Here is a 23768-nt window from a genome sequence, read left to right as displayed (position 1 = left end):
AATTGCTTTAATTGTGTATGATTGCCAATATATCAACTAACAAGTAAAAATACGAGGTCCTCTTTTGGAATATGGTTGTTTATTCATTTGGGTAAAATGTTGTCCCAGATTAGCCTGCGCAATCCCTAAAGGATCATAAGGGAAAACACTTTCTGTCTTATCTGGATTTTCCACAAGAAAATAATTCCTTTAAACAAAATAATTTGCAAAAGCAACAAAATATCCTCCATTAGCAAGTGCAGACTGCACAGACTAATCTTGGACAGCAAGTTACTGACATGCATTATGCCCTGTTTTTCCAGATCAACAAATATTAATTTTAGCTTTTCCCCAAATATGACTGAGTACCCACCCACTTCTTTTCAGCTAGGTTATAGCGAAAATATATCTCACACCATGCAGATCTACACTCCATAAAGATTCAATTTCAACAGAAATGTGAACTCTTCTATTTTAATGACCCTCAGCAGTGCTCTAGCTAGAATTTGAAAAGTGCAGGGGGGCTTTTTTGTCAAAAGGGCACTTTCGACGAGTAGTATTTTGTCAAAAGGGCACTTTCGAGCGCGCAGTCGTTTCAGGAATGCTTCCTGTTGCACGTTAAATAATATGTTATTAATAATTGTTAGAATATATTATTCCCATTACTATTAAACCATTATTAAACCATTCAAATATAATGTCTACAATTAGGAATAAATTTAATACAATTCTATAAGAGATTTAGTAATTATGATATGTTAAAAAAAAAAATGTAAAAAAAAATAATATTTTTTTTTTAAAGGGCAGGGGGGCCCTAGGAAGGGCAGGGCGGAGGTTCGAAAGGGCAGGGCGGGGCGCCCTTCAATTTAGGCCTAGCTGGAGCACTGCTCAGACAAACCAGACAACCAAAAATGACTTGAATATACGCCCTTCTTAAGAAGCATTTAATTTAAATGTTAAGTCTTAGTTAGAAAGCAGTAAGGTTACATTCTATAATTGAAATAAAAAAGCTTCATATGAACTTACAACAATAAATCAATATTTACTGATTCCATAAAAAATACAGTTTTTTTCATACAACAAATACAAATATGAAAGATTGCACATCCTCACTTAAGTGACATATGGGTAAGACAGTGCTACTAAAGAAAATCATATAGCCCTTACCTTTCAAGGTCATCACAGACTCCTCAAGGTCAAGGGTCTTGTCATCCTGACTTGTTTTTGCGCTATGCAGATTCTTTTCCATCTCCTTTATACGCATTTCCTGCGACTCCGCCTTTGTTTTCTCGCGCTCAATCTGTGATCTCAGTTCTGCATTTTCAGCTTGAGACTTCGAAATTTGTGCTCGGCAGTCATTCAGAACATCTGATGTTTTGGCCATTTTATCTTTAATATCTGAATTAGCATTTTTAAGTTTAGCTGTGACAATATTTAACTCAACAAGGGCAGAAGCCAAGGCTTGTTTCAACTCCAGTGAATCTTCATCAGTGACAGTTTCTCTTGAGATCAGTCTTTTCCAGCTGTCGTATTTGGCAGTGTCGGCATAATACTCTTCTTCTGTTTGTCCATGACCCCAGATCTCATCATTCACTTTTCTTATGGGACTACTGTACCCTAGATTCACAGGTCTGGCCCCACTGGCTGGTGAAAATGTCAAGTTCCCATCAATATCATCAGTTATAGAGGTAGACAAATCTTGCAAGCTTAAAACTCTGGCAGATGGTGAAACTGGTCGAATTCTCTCCCTTGAATACAACTCTGGAGTTCTAGATCTGGACACGCCCACTGGGGACCTTGCCGGCGACCTTGACAAGGACCTGCTGGGACTTTCAAAACGTGGTGACCTTGACCTTATCTCATCAATTAGGTCAGTTGACCTTGCCCTTCTTGTAGGAGAATAACTACCCTCTGTACCATACTCACTGAACCGGGCTCGGGCCCTTGAGCTAATTTGAGCTGGGCTCCTATCTCGTTCCCTGTCAGGCAGCCCGCTGGTCACCCTAGGGGCAGCACTATACGGGCTCAGCGATCTTTGTGCACTCTTCTGTTCCATGACTGCCATCTTCAACTTCATGTTTTCAATTTCATTTGTAAGGAACTTAATAAGCCGTTTGTCAGGATCTTGGTCTAAATCTCGTTCATGCCCATTATGGTAAGGGGAAACAGACCTTCGCTTATCAGGACTAGTGGAACCTTCTCTAACCCTCTCGCTGTCCTCAGTGAATCTTCGGGCATGATCTGTGGGTGATCTCATTCGATTTCTAAGAATCCCGTGAGGAGTAGTTTGTTCATCTTCTCGTTCCTTGGGGGAGGTCTCTTCAGACCTAATGTCCTGGTTAGCCATTAAATCCAGGATTCCCCTTGGGGGGCTGCGTCCAGGGCTTCTTCTGGATGTCTCTCTCGAAGGCTTCCTACCTCTGGTTCCATTACTTTCATCTGGTCTTTTTTCAGGCCCATTAAAAATCTCCTTTGACTGAGCTTTCACAGCAGCCAGCTGAGCCTCAAGCTGCTCAATATTTTTATCTATGACTTGTTTGAACTCTGGATCATCTGATGGTCCACTTTGTATTAACTGATCCTGCACACTGGCTTCAGTGCGAGCGTGACGTAAGGCCTCCAACAATAACTCCATATCATGCTTTTTACCTGGCATTACAAACACTGGAACGCCATTATGAGCATCTCCATTCAATCGAGCAAAGTCAGGAATGTTATTAAGAGATACACTGGACTTTGGTTTCACTATATCCTCATCATCAGACTTTAAAGGATCTATGTCATGCTTCAATCTAGCGCCTAGCTCAGTCATTTCACCACCTTCGCTTGCACTGCCAGTCATTGCAGTCTCATCCTTTTCACTCTCTCTTTTCTTCAGTTTCTCATGCTCATCCTTTTCTCTTTTTCTCCTTTCTCTCTCCTGTTCCTGTCTAGCTCTTGCCTCAGCCATTATACTATTTGGACTTCTGGGTCTCTGTACTTTAATAGAAATTTTCCTACTTGAAACTGGTCCGTCTTTATCTATTTCTACTCTAGTTGGACTACTTGAAGTCCCATGTGATTCATCTGACTGCTTTACTCGTACAGGAATTCTACTTCCATGAGCACTATGATTCTCTTGCTTTTGCATCCCTTCTGCACTGGGAGAAATAGCTGCCTCGATGTGTTTACTAATCGTCTCTTTTATCAGACTCTCCACTTCAGGCAAAATGTCCGGTGTGTGAGGTCCAGATAACTTTTCATGGTACGATGATATCGGGGATTCGGAAGACTGCGATAGCCAATCAGATGTTTCGGGATCGGTTTCTGGACTTCTTTTTCTGGGAGGTGACTGCGTAGGAGATGAATTAGGGGAACCTGGCCTTGGCGGGGAAAAACTGGTAGATCGTTCCTCCCCTGCTTTTGATAGCACAATAACCGGTACTTCTTTAACCGTGGAGACTTTGTCTGAGGCCTGAAGTTACAAACAATTCAATACACATATATGTTGCTAATAAGATAATACATTTTCAAGATCATATTAAGAAAGGTCTTTAGGGAAATTTTCTAAAAGACACACATATCTTATGCAGCAAGTACATATTTCTAAGAATATCCTTTTACTGTGTTATCAACAGAGCTTGATCTGTTTACATTGAACTGAGATTATTGTGTATAAGAATATGGAACAATATTGTACATGTAATGATAAAGCCTACACAGGAAAACACGAGTCAGCCTACCTGGGGGGATGACTCTCTTGATGACCTCTCTGGTAGATCAACACTATCACCAATCTGTAACAAGATAAAAATACAATTCATGGCAATGAAAATAATGAACATGGATACACTAGGTTTTGGTTCCCATTGATTTAAGCAAAAAGATTTTAACCACCAAATCTGCATAAATGTTTTAAAATACGTGGAGGTATGATAAAAAATCATATATGCAAGTAATTATAAACATGCAGAGATTTTATGCACTTGAGGCAAGCATTCAGTGATTATTTGAAGGCACATATTGGGAGGTTCATTAACAAAATGTCTAATACCTATTTCATTATTATAACAACCACACAATACACTTAAAGCAAGAATGCCTTAATGAAATTTACACCCAGTGTTGTTTATTATGAGCCCTGGGCTTTATGTATGGGCGTTAAGTATTGTCTCATGTTAAAAACTTTCGGTCTTGACTGGATTTTCACTAAGAAGAGTCTTCTATTAAACAAAATACCATTTAAACAATAAGTGTTGTCCCTGATTAGCCTTTGAAGACAGCACAGGCTGATATGGGGCAACACAACAATAAGTGTTGTCCCTGATTAGCCTTTGAAGACAGCACAGGCTGATATGGGGCAACACTTTACCCACATGCATAAAGCCCTGTTTTCTGTGAGCTCATACTCATACATTGGTCCAAGACGCAGGCTGATTAACCTGCCTCTTGGTTTTTAATGAAACCCCTTGTGCAATAATGTTACTCAGCCAGGCTGAGTTCAACATACCTTGAGTCTGAGTAGTGAGATATATATATCATCAATGTGGCTGAGTTCAACATACCTTGAGTCTGAGTAGTGAGATATATATCATCAACGTGGCTGAGTTCAACATACCTTGAGTCTGAGTAGTGAGATATATATCATCAACGTGGCAGAGTCCAACATACCTTGAGTCTGAGTAGTGAGATATATATCATCAATGTGTGTTCATCTGCTGTACCTTCTGTTATATCACTGGGACTGAAATCAGAAATAATGTACGGATACAGTACTGATATGCAAAGATTGATACATTTGCCAACCAGACATGTCATAAATGGTAAATCATGTTATAGAAATTCTATGCTTTTTTTGTGGGATAATACTAATTGCACGAGTTAACTGCAATTTTGTAGTACTTGATGGGACAAGTTTTTCATTACACTGACAGCGGGATTCTGAAAAGTCTATGGTGAATCCAGTATAACCTCGATTGTATTTTACTAAAGGAGGTACAATAATAAAATTTTAATGCAAGAACTATCAGTGCAATAAATGGTATTATTTATTTTGAAACGACAACAATATTAAGACTCCTCTCAGATAAATTTGAATTTCACTAAACATTTCCAGTAAAATGTGCAAGTATTTGCAAAACAATGAGCTTGTGTACTTCTATCGACCGGCAACTAATAAACCAACAGTTGGTGCGAGAGTTCTGACCAAAAAGAAAAATGTGACTTTCACAAATCAAAAATTTTGCAAGCGAATTACCATAATTACTGTTGAACTCTTATTTCTTTACAAATGTATGTCCTATAAATGTGTGAACACACTGATTTTTTTTTCATTTAAGAACCTCAAGTCCAACTTGTCAGGAGGTACATGTGCAGACTACTATTATCAATTCTATCCAATAATCTTCCACATATGTTATTAACCCTTCGCATGCTGGGAAATTTGTCGTCTGCTAAAATGTTGTCTGCTGAATTTCTAAAATTAGCATTTTCTTCGATTTTTTTTCAAAGAATACTATCAGAATAGCAAACAGTTTGGATCCTGATGAGACACCACGTTTTGTGGCGTCTCATCTGGATCCAAATTGTTTGCAAAGGCCTTCAAAATTCGGTTCCATCACTGAAAGAGTTAAATATTGATGCAATTTTTTACCAGTAAATAAGCAGTTCTGAGCTTTTTACAAACATCAGGTTGGCAAATAAAAACAGAAAGTTTTACATCAGCGCTATCATTTTCAGCAAGAAGGGCTACATTTTCAAAGGCTTCCATTGTTTGCACGCATATGACACTATCAGCTTAGGCAGGTAAACATTGGGAGGACATTTAAGAAGTTGGCAAACAAGCCTGGTTAAACTATAAGTAAATGTTCAAAGATATATAACCAGTGCATGATTGGGCATGCTGTGAGTTTCATTGATACTTAAACTATATTGCATTGATTGAGCAAAATGGTCTCTTTTCAGATAATACTTGCTTTAGTGAGACTAAGGCACCTTACCCCCTGTAGATAAAAGTGAATAGACTTAATAACCATTACAGGGCATCTTTGAAATGGACATAGACAAATTAAAATCAAAAGGTAATCGTATCTAATTAAATAAACTTGATTGCCATTCAATGACAAATTTATTTTATTTTTCATATAAACTGTGTCTGAAGCAAGTCTAAAAACAGTGACAGTTTGTAACTTATCCCAACATATATATTAAACAAATAAAAACTGTCAGTGTGTATGGCAAAACAAATGCTGAGAAAAAATAAAATTACATAGATAAATACTGAATTAGCAAATATGCAAACGAGTTCAATAATGCTTTACCTAAACCTCCAAATGGGCCAGGCTTTGTCATAACAAGCCTGCTTTTTCAAAACACACATGCCCCTGGTTGAGGGCTTCAATTTAGTGCTAGTCATTCCTTTTAAATTATTTATTGTCCAAAAAAGGTTAAGGTCAAAGAGGCTGTGTACAGTGGGTGAATTAGGGATAGGAAACACCGGTGTAAATATAAGAGTTGAAGTATGCGATGTTGTTGATAAATTGAAGCAAGGTTTTTCAAGTTTGCCTGGAAGATGAAGATGCAGTCCAGACAAGGAGAGCTTTGCCCATATTAGGCCTTTACAATCATAGTGCAACCTTGACCTTTGAGCTAGAGACACAGGTGTTGTGCTAGACACATCATCTCCCACAAATAATTATCTGAGATACAGATCTTCAAAAGTGTTATTATACAATATAACAGTATGATAAAGGTTTAAGTAACAATCTGGACATGTTGTTGTACGACCATATTTGACCTTGACCTGTTAGTGAGACCTTGGCCTTGAGTTAGGGAGAAAGGTGTTTCATGCAAATATAGTTGTCTAAACACAGACAGAGGCAAGCACACTATCTGATTGCTAACAATTTGCAAAGGCATTTACAAATTAACTTATTGATTACCACAGCAATAATTATGCATATGTTTGGATGTTTTGCAAACTTAAAAACAAATAGTTTTTTTGTACAACTTTACCTGATTAAGGCTTGCTTTATTCCGTACTTGTGTTCAATGGCTGCAAGTTGTCGCTTTAGATTTTGTTCTCTGTCCTGGTAAATATATAACAATTAAAATACAGAACACATTTTTTCACTATTATAAATATATGGACCTAAGTAATCAATCTTTTTCTTTTGCCATTAAGCTGCTGATCAAAATAATAAGTGACCAATATAAGTGATCATGAAAGTGATTTGTTTTCATGTATGTTTCTAATAAAAAGTTTTGTAAGGGATTAAAACAAACCATTTTAAGAAATTGATGATAAGCTCAAGTCTTTTAACTTCCAAGAAAATACATAGAACATAATTTAGTTTAAAATAATAAATAAAACAACTTGAACTGTAGAGTAACTACGTTGAGACGCTCTTAGTACTTTCTGGAATATATTCCATAAAATGTATTCCAATTTTGAAATTGTGTTATCAATATAGTGATTGTAAATGTATACACTTACATCACCACTTAGTGGAGCTCCAGAGCTCTTTGCCAGCAGTTTCAGAAACCAATCACCTGAACAAAGACTGAAAAAAATAACATAAAATACATAATAAGCGTTGGGAAAACAAGTAAGCCCCATCATGCCAAAATGCATCATGTGCCATATCCTGCCAGCACAGCTCTAGACCAGCCTTGGCATTCGCAAGGAGCAGCCCTGTCCGTTGTAAGGGCACACAAGGTTTGGTGGTCTTATTTGTGGACAGGGTAGCTCCTCATCACACTGGCATTGTGCAGGCTGGTCTTGAGCTACCATTGCGCAGGCTGGTCTTGAGCTACACTGGTTTCATACAACATAATACCCATGTTCACACAATTCTGCTCATTACAACTAATGTTACATTTTAATGTTTGGTTGTTAAACAACAAACTTGGGCTAATGCATCAGAACCACCAAAATATTGATCATTGTCCAGTAACAGATGAAAAAAAAATCAAATAATATTTTGCAGCTAAATTGAGATTAAATAGGATGAGATAATCACTTATCTTCATATTATGTTATACTTATTAAATAAGATACAATTCTTATGAGAAATCATATTTCTGTAAAAAGCAAAAATTTTGAAATATGCATAGACTTTAAATGTTTTAGTAAAATAACTCACATAAACTATTTTTTAATATTAATCCTCTGTAAATATTAACAGTTCCAATTTTGATTTGGTTCAACAGCTGACATGCCCTCCAAGTTTATTAAATGAAATCAATTCATCATCAATCCAGTTAGTTTTTCCTCACCCCCACAAATCAAATGACACAGTTACAACTTAACTGAATATTGCTCATTCATCCTGGCACAAACAAACACATATCAAATAACACTGCCACGCGGCCAAAACAAAAGGCATTATTTTAATATTTCACTCATAAAATTAACCCAACACTAATCCAAGCTAATTTCTATTATTCTTTCTTATTCTGACACATCAAAAGGGTCCAAATCTCCAGAACAAATCTCCGATTTTCTCTTTAACGAGTGCCTCAAATCGAATGATCTAAATCAATTTGATGTAAAACTCAAGTTCGTCAATTGTTAATCACACCACTGATACCAAGCATTGTCTTTCAAAAATGATGATCCCAATCAGAATATGTTCAATTATTTAACATTCCAATATTTAGATTTTGATATCAATTTCTCAATTCCATAGATGTTCAATACAGTTTAAAATTAAGACAATAACTTTTATGACTTTGAGTCCATAAAATAAGTCATACAACTTAAGAATATTTGTACATCATAAAGGTCCAATAATTTGCTTTTGGCGTAAATACCTCAACAAAGTATCATAGACTTCCCACTACCTGCTTTCACTAAATTATCTGCAAACATTCAACTCTTTTCAAATGCAAATAGGAGGTCAGAATGTTATCTACGTTCATACTATACTTGTTTCAATTAAGACATTTGTTGAAATTGCCATGCTTTACTTTAAGGAAGGAAACTATAAACCTGCACAAAAATCTGAGGGATTTATTAGAGGCTTATTTGCTCTCAAACTTATTTTTTTTGTTTAAACACTGAAGGATCATGAATGTACATCTGCTTATATGGCAGTTTGTTCTTAAATTGTTTGATAAAGTTAAGTTGTGTCATACAAGAAGATTTAATTATACCTGAATATATAGTATTACCAAAACCATTTTTAAAATGACTATTGTCTTTGTATTGTCACATGTGCTAGATTATTAAACCGTTATATTAGTGAACAAGCTGTATTAAAAAATCCTTAAAAGGCTTTTGACAACAGTGGAGCCCATACTAGTGAAAACCCCCAACAGATCCAAGTGGGGAGTGTTTGATAGGCTAACCATCCCCCACCCCTACATTTTTTTTGTAAAACATACATGAGCATATAAAATAAGAAAAACATAGAATAACCTGGAATTAGACCAATGGAAAAATAATTTATATATTATCTGCATTTTTCTATGTAAAAGCAGGCCATTAAAGTTTCCTTAGTGTCTTCAGTTCTTCCTGCATTGTTACAGGATTAACCCTTTCCCACTCAGAGGCAAAGTTAAAATAGCTATGTGCAATCAGCATAAAACCAGAACAGCCTGCGAGTAACTTGCAGTCTGTTCAGGTTTTATGCTGTTTGCTGCTCATCAGTATCTGAGGGTTGGAAATAAAGCCTTTAAAACTGGAATCTAGTCAGAAAGGCCATTAACAAAATTTGACTTTCTAAGGGACTACAAAGGCATCAAAATACGCATCTAAGCGGTAAAGGGTTAAGTCTGCTAACATACTGACAGACTGATAGATGGACCCAAATATTGGCCCAACTAGTTGAACAGACAGTGGGTAATCTATTATAGTGCCCTCTGTTGAAACACTAAGGTACTTATTATCACTTCCTTAACATGGTTGAGCATTGATTAAAACAAAAAGCACCAATTTACATTAGTAAGCAATAAAGTTAAGTATCAATACTTGTTATTAAAGTACAATTTCACAGAAGCACTAATGTACATTTTACCAAAGGTTATTGAGTTTAATTTATTAGTTCACTGTTAATAAAAAAAACAACTTCTATACTGTAAAATTAACAGTAAATTAACAGTCACACACATTAGAAAATAATGTTTACCTTTTGTATCAACTATAATTAAAAAAATATGTCTAGTTGTAACTTATGTTGATGGTCATGTTTTCTATGTTAACCGATATATGTCACTGACTGTCTAAAATCCTTTTTTCCTACATTTAAAGATTGTAAAGATTGTAAAAAACAAAATTTCTTTGCCATCATGACTTCATAGTCTTGATAATCATATAATTTAACCGTATATGAACTAGGTTGGAATACTTGACCAAGCCTTAGTTTTACAACCTGGCCTAATCTTTCATCTCAACATTTACCTAAGTCAGTGTTATGGATCTGATTTCTAACAAACATAACAGGATATCAAATATTTGATTTAATATTCTAAATTTAGCCCCATTAGTTTCTCCGCCAGAAAAGAATGAGCGAAAATACAATCAGACCAAAATGTAAACTTTGTGGTTGGTTAAATGCAATTACAACTCTACAAACATTTACTTAGGTTTAAATGTTGACAAAACTTATCCTGTTTGAATGAAATTTATGCGCAAGCACTTCCCCTTCACACAATGTCGGGGAATGTTTAGAGAAGACATTAACTAGTTAATGAGCTGATGATGGTAAGTTTCGAACCATTAACACTGTCCATTTACTTCATTACCTGTTATAATTTATAAAATTGACTTAATATTCTAGTAGGTAATGATATAATCCTGTTTGCAATGTTTGAGAACGTACATAAAACCATTGTACTAGTAAAACAGCTGGCTTTGTAGTGTTTGGACAGTGCATTATCATGTTGTTGAGATACAATAACTAAATCTTAGTAATTTATTTTTCCCCTTTTGCCCTTTGTCATACTATCCAGCATATTAACAAAGTTCATATAAAAAGACAAATGGCCATAATTCTGATGAAACTGTCAATTAAACATCAATGCTTGATCTTCATCTGTGAAAGTCTGAGCAGTATTTGTGGAGCAATTAACCCTTTCTCACTAAGAAGCAAAGTGAAAATGGTTAAGTGCAAACAGCATAAAACCAGATCAGCCTGCAAGTAACTCGCAGTCTGTTCAGGTTTTATGCTGTTTGCTGCTCATCAGTATCTAAGGGTATGAAATGAAGCCTTTAAAATTTGAATCTTAAGTAAGAAAGGTCTTTGATTAAATTTAACTTTCTGATGGACTACAAATGCTTTAAAATTTATATCTAAGTGGTAATGGGTTTACATATCTAAGTGGTAATGTGTTTACATATCTAAGTGGTAATGGGTTTAGGAGAAGTCCAGACCCCAAGTATTGATAGACAAGTGCAATAACTGGGTTAATACAAAGTAAATACATTTAAAAGGCCTTCTGCTTTAACAATCATTTGCTAATTACAATTAACCTCAATTGCATAACTGTCACATGATTGTAACCTTGATTAATAAATTAATTAATTAGTTTCCAGCAGTTAATTACAAAATCAATATTGGTGATTAGGATACCCTACTTAACAGCCTGCATAATAATATTCAAAGCGCTGAAGGCACTAAAGATGTTCGCTATTGCATAATTTAACACGCAATTCATTTTTCAAAATCAATCGCAAGTTTGAAATGAACACACGCCATTCAACTTTATAAAGTGTGTGTCATAGGGCACGGGTTGAGTTTTGTGTGCACTTTTTATCATCCTTATTATTTCATAGATATAACTTAGACAAAATAAAAACAACATGCTTTTTGGACGTTCTGAAAACATAGAAAGTATGATGAAATTGGTAATGAGAACTTAGTATAAAGAAAATTTGCAGTCACTATCATATTAAAGGAATATTTTTTCTAATATCAAATAACTATCTCACCAAGAATATAAATTCATAATGAAAGTTCCGTGTACAAAACTTTTGATTTTTGACACCATATACAAATTCAAAATATACAATAATCTTCGTATCTTGTATATGGAGGAATAAAAGTATATAAACATTGCTGTTTATGCTTTACTTGATACCCGAGCAGTTCACACGGTGTCAACAACGCTGACATGAACATAGGTATAGAGCACTAATGCGCTTTTAGGCGTAGCTGTTTTACTCAGTTTTCATCTTAGTGACTTTTACATAACGCCAACAGACACGCATGAATATTTTCGAATATTTAATAAGCTGATTCGAGATACAACCTCTGAATTTTTGCTACATCACTGCGTATGTGCTCAATTCAAAGGATGTAGCACTGTTCAGTGTAAGGAATTCCGGACTACTCTCTGTATGCTAAAACGACACAAATTGTGGCCCTGTTACAATTACGCGTTACAATCCATCTCGCAGAATTTCACTTTCGCCTCCAAGATGAGAAAACAATCATAGGCGAAATAGTATAGTGTCACAATAAGAGAAAATCGTTTAATTATCATACCACAATGTTTGCCGTACTTGGTCAGCATGTCTGGAAATCATTCCTTAATGTGTGGATAGGCTGCCATTATTAACAAGTTTGCTATTTTGATTTCAATTTTGTATCAACACGCATTGTTCTTAAATGTGGCATTTTCAATTCGCAATGAGATTTGTAATGACCCTCGTCATGCGAAAATGGGTCTTATTCCATATGCGCCCATCATATAAATAGCCCACTCAGCTATCTCTCCTTCTGGTAAGGAGAAAAATAACATATTGAGTAATTTAATAGCGAACAGCATCGCCTATGGCCTGACTGCGCAAAAGCACATGTTGGGTTTAACAAACGCTTGCCGAAACACATAAGACCCATTTTTTATCTACTCACACTAATGTGTGGTTTGACAATGCTAACACACATTTCATGCGGTGAATATGCAACTTACAAGTGAAAAACACAACACAATAGTTTAACTTTTGTTTAATTGTATTTTTTATTTAGAAAAGTAAATTGCAAACTTTATTTCAAAGTCAGCGTATACGCCGACTACATTTTTAAAAGATATTTATTGTTATAAATATATTTAATATAATATATTTAGTTATTTTCGGTTTTAGCGATTATAAAGCATTTACGAGGTTGCCTATAGTATGCCTGTAGTAATTGATGAACTCATGTGAATATAAACAAGCTAAACCTTCTACTATTGCGTTGCTAGCACCCGTAAATACAAAAGATCGCCGCTATCTGTTGAGAACCAAAGAACGTTTTCCAGCATGAACGAGGTTACGAAACAGGTCATTCGTATTATTATTATAAATTGTTTGTTATATTCGGGTTTAGCGATTATGAAACATTTTTTTGTTTTTGTCTATCGTATCACTGAAGTTATTGTTGAACTTATGTTCAAGGTTTTATAAATTGAGAATATAAATAAGCATTATTTTTTTCCCTAATCTATTAATAGCCTCAATTTACAACCTGTACTACGTCATTGAGGTGTATGTGAGAGCGTAACCTATTGCGTTGTTATCGCCCGTGGACTTTCCTTTGTTTATCGACAGGCGCATCTATTAATAGCTTCATATTATGAATGGCAAAAATACTACGTCATGAAGACGCTGCAGAAAGTGGACTCTTTTATTCATTCATAAACAATCTCCTCCGCGACACGTACAATAAGATCATTGTTTATTTATTATTTTCTATAAAAGCACCGTTCGAAACTATTGCATTTAACACGATATTAATATCATGTTTTCATTTGTAAATGAATATAATTGGAGAACTCAAACCTCTTGCATAAATTATACAACTCTTTCTCACGAAGATACGCGTAGTAAGCGGGTATTGGGCTCCTAGTAGCTAAGCCGTATCGACCTGAATTTTAGACTAACCACCTTAGACGGTCGCTAAGCGACCATCTAAAAAATGTTGCAGAATCAAGAACAATGACATGAATCCTGTATGCATAGTCCCACTGTGTGTTTAAGTTGTACATGTTTCTTCTGATTTGTGTACAGCAAGTAGTATCTAAAGAGGAAGCTTAACAAACCATCGCTCATATATTGATTAACTGATTTGTAGCCTCATTTGAAAAGAAATACACTGAAAATCCGTTATATCGCAATATTCCATATATCGCGAGTTGGCAGTGGACCCCTTTTTTTCACGCACTTCAATTTTCTATATAATCTTACATTCATAGCTAAATCCAGTTAGGTCCAGATTTTCTGCGTCTTAATTATACATGTAGTGTGACAAACATTAACCCCACTTGCCCTATATCAAAGATAAACAGTTTGAAGTCATTGCATGTGTCACCTTTGAAAACATTCTTTTTAAATTTTCTTTTAACTGACATTGTTCTTGGTAATCGTATCAGCCAATCAGCACTCAGGCAACCGTATACAGGTCGTCCCTAAATGAAGGTGCAAAAAATAACTGTTAATATTACAAATCAATAATTACCTTTGGTAATCTTAACAACTTAATAGTAATTAAAAGAACAAAGCTTGACGAAGATCTTACTAGAGTTAATTGTCTCCCCTGCGCTATGAAGTTTTTATTCAGCAGTTAATTATTTAAGCCCACGCTTTTCCAAAAGAAGAATGGCGTGATGCTATACATGAAGTGTAATTTTTCCATGCTTTTGATCAGTTTACACGAAATACATGAGAAATGTCTATAAAAGGCTTGAGTTTGTTAACTTTACATGAACAATAAAACAAATGCAATGCTTTTCAGATTGCAAATGTAATAATAAGCATTTGAAAATACTTACATTGAATAATACTTTTTGTTATATCAATATATTACACCTCAGTGATATTGGTCCTTCTATATCTATATGACCGGTTTCAGTCTGTTAAATGCGATAGAGGAACCTAATAGTAAATGGACCGGTCACTATTTTTTGTATATGGACCGTTCGGGGTTACACACCACTAAATTTGCACTGTTTAACTGTAAAATGACGTCATTTTTTAACGAAATGACGTCATTTTTCCTGCGAAATTCTTCAGTTTATCTCTTTTAAACCATAAACAATCGTACAACACTGTACAATGGTAAAGGATCAGAAACTCTTCAGTGTAATATAAGAAATAGTAAACTCCACTTCGGTCCCAAGTGCATTATAGTGACCAGCCAGGCAGCCACAAACTGTATATGGACCTCAACCTACAGCTTCGGTCCATATATGGTTTGTGGCTGCCTGGCTGGTCACTATAATGCCATAGGGACCTCAGTGGAGTTTACTATTTCTTAAGTATAACACATGGATATATAGAGAATACTAGGTTAGCGTTGAATACAGAGAAGTTTATGTTGCGAGGCTTAGAACGCCGGAAGCGCGAGCCTTGGCGAGCGCTTTCGGTGTTCGAGCCGAGCAACATAAACTTCTCTGTATTCAACGCTAATCCTAGTATTCTATTTATCCCATTTGATTTTTTCAACGTGACATTTAACATAAATAGATCTAATAATCTTAACAATAATTTTAATTCAGTCATAAAAGCGCTTAAAATCTAACAAATGTAACCATGCGTAGTGATATACATGTATTTGTTCTGGTACGCAAAATAGTCTTTAAAAAATTCACACACAAACTGTCAAACAAGTAAAAATATCACAATATGCCTACATTCAATTTTACGCAGTATGCGAATTTTAACACATTACGACCGCGAAAAGAAGATTTTACTTTACTATAATTTATTTTATTTTCGAAAGAAAATGATCAAAATCCAATATGGCGGCGATTGCTCCTGACAAAATGCTGTCGATGTCAACATACATGTAAACCATCGACGACCTAGTTCTGGCTACCATAACTTTAAATGTCGCTTTTTATGATTTTTGACTGGCGCGACTTTGTACAGGTCTGTCAATACTAAATAAACTGTACGCTGAAGTTTCTTTAGCTATCGAAGACCTTGACAATTTTGACGAGTAAACAGACAATTGCAGCGACTGACACTTTATTTGACAAAATATACAGGGCAATACCTTTTCCGACTTCGGACGACGAATTTAAGGACGCGCAGAACGTGTTTTTTATATAATGTTATGGGTATGCCGTGTGTGATCCGATGCATCAATGGCGCCCATGTTAAAATCATTTCCCCGAGAACAGGGAACGACAAAAGTACAAACAAAAATCAAAACATTTAAGAACTAGTATCTTACCTTTAATTATCCTTTAAAATCCATCTAAAAATCCATTTCCTCAATAATTGACGATTTTGCATCTAGGGTCTTTAATAATTATTTTAGCATAGTTAAAGAAAGACCCTTATGCCACTCTATCACTTTATTCAAATGAGTTTATGAACGCGATAAACTTTCTTCTTCGTCACACGCTACGTCATGTACTCTACATTACTTCTGTTCAAATGAACCGGAGCAGTTTATCTAATAATAGCCGTTGGTAAACTCGGTTTCATTTGCAGATTTCTGCATACAAACATAATTATGTTTAAACTTGCACAATGTTTTATTTATCTATGGTAAATGCCCTTATTGTACGAGAAAATAATTTAATATATAAATACACAAAGAATGGAAAACATTCCAGTACACAACAGATAAATGAGTAGAAAATACCCGTGTACAAAATGGGGCGTTCCCAATTCCAGTGTGGTGCTATTTTTACCATCTTATACTTTACACAGCTCTATGCCTAACGTGAATTAAATAGGAAAGCAAACATAGCAGATTATTCATGAACTGTGCGATATGTGTATGGCTTGTTGTACATTCTTAATATTTAAGTTAAATGTCAAAAGTATATGCTTTGGTTATAAACAATGCACATTACACGAAATAAGGAAAATGTGATCAATTGACAATTCAGATATGTCGACATACAATACATGTAGAAAACATGTGAAATAAGTCGCGTGTATAATAAATCGTCAAAAAAATGGGGAAAATGACGCAATAAGTATGTCATTTTATGACGCCATCAATCAGCTGATTCATTATACGGATGGCGACAAAATTATGTCATATGAATAGATTTAAAGGTTGAAGGTCGTATAATTTTAAAGCTTAAGTTTTGTCGACTTTGTTTCTTATGAAAAATCATTCAGTGGCTAAGTAAATATAAATAAAAAATAACAAAACAAAAATCGTGTAATTTTATATTTTATTTCAACATTTCTTTTGGCGAATATGTCATATATATATTTTTCTGCAAAATATGCACATTTTCTTCTAATGGGTGACCTTAAAATTCGATCAATGAACCAAACAATATCGACCTAATTTTAGCGCATATCGCATGACGTCATTTAAAAAGTAGTCCGTGCACGCGACAGGTATATTCCACAGTGTTGAATACAAGCAAGTATATTCCACAACGTGTTATACCGTCAATGTCGCGGTGAAAATGGGATAAAACACATTATAATAAGGTTGGTACATATCATGTTTTGAGATTGCCAAACTATGCTCATGCATACATATGTACACATGAATGACCTGACAAGTTATATTGCAATCTGGATACATCGCAATCCGGATATATGGCAATCGTGATCCATGGATCCCTCAAAACACTTTATACATATATCTTAATTAAAACGCCTCCTTATTCAGTAAAAATTACAGAACAACCATCAGCTATTTGTCTGCTTCAACTCTCCGGATGTCATGTGAGTTTAAGAATATTCTAGGGATGAAAATTAACCCTTTGCATGCTGGGTAATTTGTCTTCTGCTAAAATGTCGTCTGCTGAATTTCTAAAATTAGCATTTTCTTCAATTTATTTCAAAGAATACTATCAGAATAGCAAACAGTTTGGATCCTGATGAGACGCCACGTTCTGTGGCGTCTCATCTGGATCCAAACTGTTTGCAAAGGCCTTTAAAATTCGGCTCCAGCGCTTTAAGGGTTAATTGTATGAAAGAATTCTTGGGATCAAACTTATTTGTATGTGAGGGAATTCAGGAGATACAACTTACTTGAACATGAGAGAATTCTGGGAATCAAACTCACATGTACATAAGAAATCTGTAGGGAAGAAACTTACTTGTGTGTAAGAGAATTCTGTGGATCGAATTCCACACCTAGTTCCCGCTGACACCAGTCAAGCAGCAGCTTCTTTCCTATACCCACGCTGCGCTGGTACGGACTGCTTCCTGGAAGAATGTGTTACAAATTGTGTCCATGATGATTGAAAAAAAAACATGGCAAAACCATGAAACCTGGTTTTTGAATGTATAACTTATTTACTTATTAATTTACATCATTTTAAATGATGGTGCAATCCCTAGTAAGGTTATAAATTAAATATAAGATTCCTTCACAAACACTTTCACAATATCTCCACCCACAATTCAGTTATTGAGTATAAACCATCTTTTCTATTTTAATTCACAATCATCTTCACCTTTAACCACCTGAATCCAAATGCAATCAAATGCTAGGTCATCATGTAAGTTACCTGCTGAAACATTTCAGTGCAACATCATAATCCACACTCCTATTATTGACTGAAAAGTCTTTTTATTATAAATAGTAACAGTGACACTGATTATGACCCAACTATCCCAAAGTACATTCCCAAACTTGCTCTCCTTCTGCTACATCCAAAGTTTCACCATAGGGGGTCGATGACAACAAACTTTACGCAACTTACCTGTACATGTTTTTCTGTTTTTATTTTATTTTTTAGTAACTGTGACCTTGACCCAACTGGCAAAATAAAAACCCAAGTTAAATCAGCATGTAAGCTACCTTAACTCCAAATTTCCCAGCAAATGATTCTTTTAAAACTTAAATTATTGAAAAGAAACTGTTCCTTATATATTTTTATTAACTGTGACCTTGATCCAAGAAGCCCAAATACAATCCCAAGATAGTCCTCAACACAATCTTGTATATTCATAATGCCTTCAATATCGGTCAATGCACACTCAAGGAAGCTTGTTGAATGCCTACGTCCCACCAGCCCTCCTGCCTGCCTAGCCTCAATCTTATAAATGTTGTCAGGCTAATAAATGTTAGAACAAGAGTGCCAAACTGTCACAAGCCCGTTTAAAGGTTTTGGACAACTTGATAACTTTACCATGACACACATTTGAACTTGACCTACATATCATCTAGACACAACTTCTGACCAAATTTGGTGAAGATAAGATAAAAACTACTTCAATTAGAGAGCGGACACCATGCTAAATGCTTGAAATGCACTAAGTGACCTTGTGACCTAGTTTTTGACCCGGCATGACCCATATTTGAACTTGACCTAGATATCATTTAGACACAACTTCTGACCAAAGTTGGTGAAGATCTGATGAAAACTACTTCAATTAGAGAGCGGACACCGTGCAAAATCCTTAAAAAGCACTAAGTGACCCCGTGACCTAGTTTTTGACCCGGCATGACCCATATTCAAATCAGACCTAGATATTGTCTTTATACAACTTCTGACCGAGTTTGGTGAAGATCGGATGAAAACTACTTCAATTAGAGAGCAGACACCATGCTAAATCTTTGAAATGCACTAAGTGACCCCGTGACCTAGTTTTTGACCTGCCATTACCCATTTTTTATATTGACCTAGATATTGTCTAGATGCAACTTCTGACCAAGTTTGGTGAAGATCGGATGATATATTTGAATTAGAGAGCGGAAACTGCTGTGGACGCTGCCCGCCCGCCTGCCGCCCGCCCGCCAACGGTGAAACTATAATATGTCCTGTTTTGAAAAAACGGGCGTATATAAAAAAATAAACAAGAAACACTGTTGCATTTGAATACATACATGCAAAACTTAAGCAATATCTGTTGTTTTGTTTTCTCTGCAAGTCAACTTATTTCCTGACAGAGCATTATAGAAGAAAGATAAAAACAATTATGCTGTAAACCTAACTTGATTGGCAAAACTCTAATTCAGCCTATTAATGTTTCCTTAACATTTTGTAAAATTTATACAAAACTCAAATTTAATTTATTGATTGTACAATGCAGAGGACCAGGTTCTTTGCATAATTGCCAAAAGAAATGTCTGTACATAAAAAAGGAATAACTCCGACGCAAACAAACTAGAATAAAAAGTACTTAAACTGTATAAGTAGTTGTCTCATTATTACCCGACATGACTTAGGTCTACACTTGCTCTGTCCTGTTTTAAAGTCAATTCAAATGTACATTAATTTACACAATTATTACACAGCCATTGGAAACAATTAAATATTTTGAAAACAAAATGAAAACATGTGACATGAAAACTCTGATTCCATGCCAATAAAGTCCTTCCCAAGACAGTATACCTTTTATTTTATACAATTAATAAATAGAATGCATAAATAGAATGCATCAACATATTTTTAAAACCATTAAATTATGAAATTTTGTTCATCTATAGATTTATAGTATATTGACAGGTTTTATGCCAATATATTTAAAATTACTAACTAACAATACCTATATCTTAAAATGTAAAAATGAACTTTAATCCATATTATATAAAGAAAAAGGCTGGGTAAAGATTTGTGTCACCAAAAGTCATGGACAAATAAATAATTCACAAAATATTACCATCTGCCATTAGATTTAAATCCTCTATTTTTTTGTAAAATCACAAATTAGTTTCAAACTAGTGACTTTTCCATCACATTCTTAAGAAGACATTGACTAACATGGGTAAATATGGAATATTGACTAAGGATCATATAACAAAAAGATTAGTAAATAAAGAGATTCACCTGGTGTTAACCTTTGCGTAGATAAGAAAGTAAAACAAATAAAGTCTTAATTGAGAGTCAACAGCTCCTATGATGAACGCTTAACTCCACAATATAAACCGCGTCGATATCACTTTTTTTAAAATCCTTCTTTGTCATTTGAAAAAGTTAACATTCTTATGCCACATCTGTTTCTATTTGTTTTTATATATTATATTTCAAAGATTAACACTTCGCGTTTGTTTGCCATCCACTGAAATCCATTTAAAAAAAATAAATGTAAACAATTTGATTTCCAATACACAATAATGATGTCAACGTAAAAATCAGTTCCTTCAACACCTATTTTTTGTTCACAAAATCTCGTCTTATGCATTTATGACTGTAATTGAAAACAAACAGTCTGTATGAATTCAAAAGGCAAATAAAGCCCATCTTCCCTTTGAAGTAACCCACAATTCACCCCCAAAAAAGCAGAAAAAGGCATGACGCCAAATGTGGTTAGTTCATATTGAAGCAAAAATGCATATGTGATCATGTATTGATTATTTTGATGATCATTTAGCCAGATCAATGGCTATAGTACTTAGCAGTGGCTTATTTGGTATGCATTCAAATACAGATACATGGTCGCTCGACAATGACTGATCTTTGAAATCAGAACAATGCCCGAAAAGATTCTTATTGTCTTACTAGTTCAATAATTAATTGTAGATTTGAATGAACTTAAAGGAATTATAATTAATATCCTCCTATTTAAATTCATGTACACTATTGAATTTATTTTCCATAAGTTATTAAATAACTTGTGATATACATTTTAAGTATGGTTTGTGAGTGTAAATATGTTCAAACATAGATGTAAGACAATTTAATGCTGTTATCTTTTGATTGTTATATTTACAAATCACATTTTGATACCAATTTCATATTTCTTTTACTTATTTATGAAAAAGTTTGTGGCTTTTTAGCCAATTGCTTTAAAAATGCAAACACATTTTTGTATGAAGAATTTTGGTAATCGTATGACAAAGACTTGCATATTTATTACCAGAAAAAATATTTATCTTAGTTGAAACTAAGAAAATTCTAAAATATATATACATACATATTGTTTTAATTTATGTTAAAAAATATTACAAACTTCATTGCAAAATGGGCAACATTAAAATCATGTTATCAATAGTGCGGATTTGCTCATAACCAAACAAAAATTTATTTTTGTTTCTTCAGTGACTAGTTTATTTTTCAACAAACATTCCTGCGCCTAAGAGTTGACCCAGGGACATCTTTTTAAAACATAAAGTAATAAGATACCTCTTTTAAAGAGAGTATATAAATACAAGATCTATGTGTTAAACAATCATTAAATGATATTTTGTTTGAAGAAAACAGAATACCGAATTACACATTGATATGTCTATTTAACCCTTTCCCACTCAGAAGCAAAGTTAAAATGGCTATTTGCAAACAGCATAAAACCAGAACAGCCTGCAAGTAACTCGCAGTCTGTTCAGGTTGTATGCTGTTTGCTGCTCATCAGTATCTAAGAGTTGGAAATGAAGCATCAAAAACTTTAATTTAGTAAGAATGGTCTTTGATTAAATTTAACTTTCTGAGGAACTACAAATGCGTCAAAATACATATCTAAGTGGTAAAAGGGTTAAGTTCATTTAAGGCCTTAGAATCTTTGTAAGTGGGAAATCAAATTTATACAAACCTATTATGTGCACTCCGTAGTTCAGGATAATTAACCATAGAATGTCCAGGATAGATTTGATGTCACCATCTAATACATCTAAAACAGCAAAAGCAAACATGCAATATTATTGGATTATTTATTTATATAATAATATTAAATAAATAGCCAATTGAAGTCACAAATTCATTGCAAACATTAAATAAATTTCTGCCATTTTGAAAAAATACAAAAACAAAACAAGATGTATTTGTGAAACACTATGTTCAACCATATATTTGACCTTTGACCTGTTCCCTTGAAGGTTGACCTTGACTTTGACCTTTCATCACTCAAAATGTGCAGCTCCATGCGATACATATGCATGCCAAATATCAAGTTGCTATCTACAATATTGCAAAATTTGACCTTGAAGGATGATCTTGACATTGACCTTTCACCACTCAAAATGTGCAGCTCCATGAGATAAACATGCATGCCAAATATCAAGTTGCTATCTTCAATATTGCAAAAGTGATGGCCAATGTTAAAGTTTGACGCAAACAAACCAACAGACGGGGCAAAAACAATATATTTTCATAAAAATGTTCACATGGTTTTACAAAAGCCATATAACTGCCCAACCCCATGGAGGCCATGTTTTTAAAGGGAGAGGATCCATTTTCTAACTTAGACAATAAATCATTAGAACAAATGTTATGAGCACGTTTCATAACAATTGGGCCAAAAATATGATTCCAGAGTGTTAATAAGGTTTCACTATAGCCATATCGGCAGAATTGCGAAATACCCATAGGTGTCCATTTTTGTATCAGTACCAGAACCATTTTTTAACTCTGCCAAGATAACATTAGAAGTAATATAAGAAGTAAATTTCATGACTAAAAAAGTGAATTTTAGCCAATTAACAAGCTTTCATAAAAAGCCATATAATTAGGGCAACTGCCCTGCCCACTGGCTATCAAGTTTTTAAAGATTGGATTAACCATGTGACTTCTAGTGTTAACAAAAATCTACATTAGTCATAAAAGGAATACTTTTCCGCCCCCTATGATCAATCTTGCATTTGACCATCAAGTTTTAACTTGCCCCAGATATCATTTAAACAAAACAATTGATGTTATGAGCAAGTTTCATGATGATTGTGCCAAAAATGTTACTTCTTGAGTGTTAAGTAGGTTACACAAAAGCCATAAAAGCAATCCTGCCATTTTTTTCAATGAAAAAAAAAACATTTTTAGTTGGTCGCATTAGCGGCCAGCTAAATTAACAGCGCATATTTTGCAAATCAGTATGTGCTTAGAAGCCTTAAGTACGGTAAGAACCATAACTCACTCTGCAAGGGACTATTACCGCTTCCTGTCTGCAGCAGACGACAAATGAATCTGCTCTAGCAGTGAGTGTATATACGCTCTAGCAGTGAGTTTATATACCAGCTTGTCAAGTC

The 23768-nt window shown here is 34.6% G+C and overlaps 1 protein-coding gene across 1 annotated transcript in view; it reads right to left on the bottom strand.

Annotated features, from left to right (window-relative positions):
* The window catches only part of LOC127858697 (uncharacterized), a 44231-nt gene that overhangs the window by 8852 nt on the left and 11611 nt on the right, over nucleotides 1–23768 (bottom strand). Inside the window, exons 4-10 of the mRNA XM_052395928.1 lie at nucleotides 22343–22420; nucleotides 17965–18073; nucleotides 7454–7520; nucleotides 6973–7046; nucleotides 4630–4702; nucleotides 3702–3755; nucleotides 1147–3433 (exon numbers count right to left, since the gene is read on the bottom strand). Of these exons, the coding sequence (XP_052251888.1) occupies nucleotides 1147–3433; nucleotides 3702–3755; nucleotides 4630–4702; nucleotides 6973–7046; nucleotides 7454–7520; nucleotides 17965–18073; nucleotides 22343–22420 (2742 nt within the window). The remainder of the gene's footprint in view (nucleotides 1–1146; nucleotides 3434–3701; nucleotides 3756–4629; nucleotides 4703–6972; nucleotides 7047–7453; nucleotides 7521–17964; nucleotides 18074–22342; nucleotides 22421–23768) is intronic.

This window comes from Dreissena polymorpha, chromosome 1, assembly GCF_020536995.1.
Source record: "Dreissena polymorpha isolate Duluth1 chromosome 1, UMN_Dpol_1.0, whole genome shotgun sequence".
NCBI lineage: Eukaryota > Metazoa > Mollusca > Bivalvia > Myida > Dreissenidae > Dreissena > Dreissena polymorpha.
This window is presented reverse-complemented; position numbering and strand designations above follow the sequence as displayed.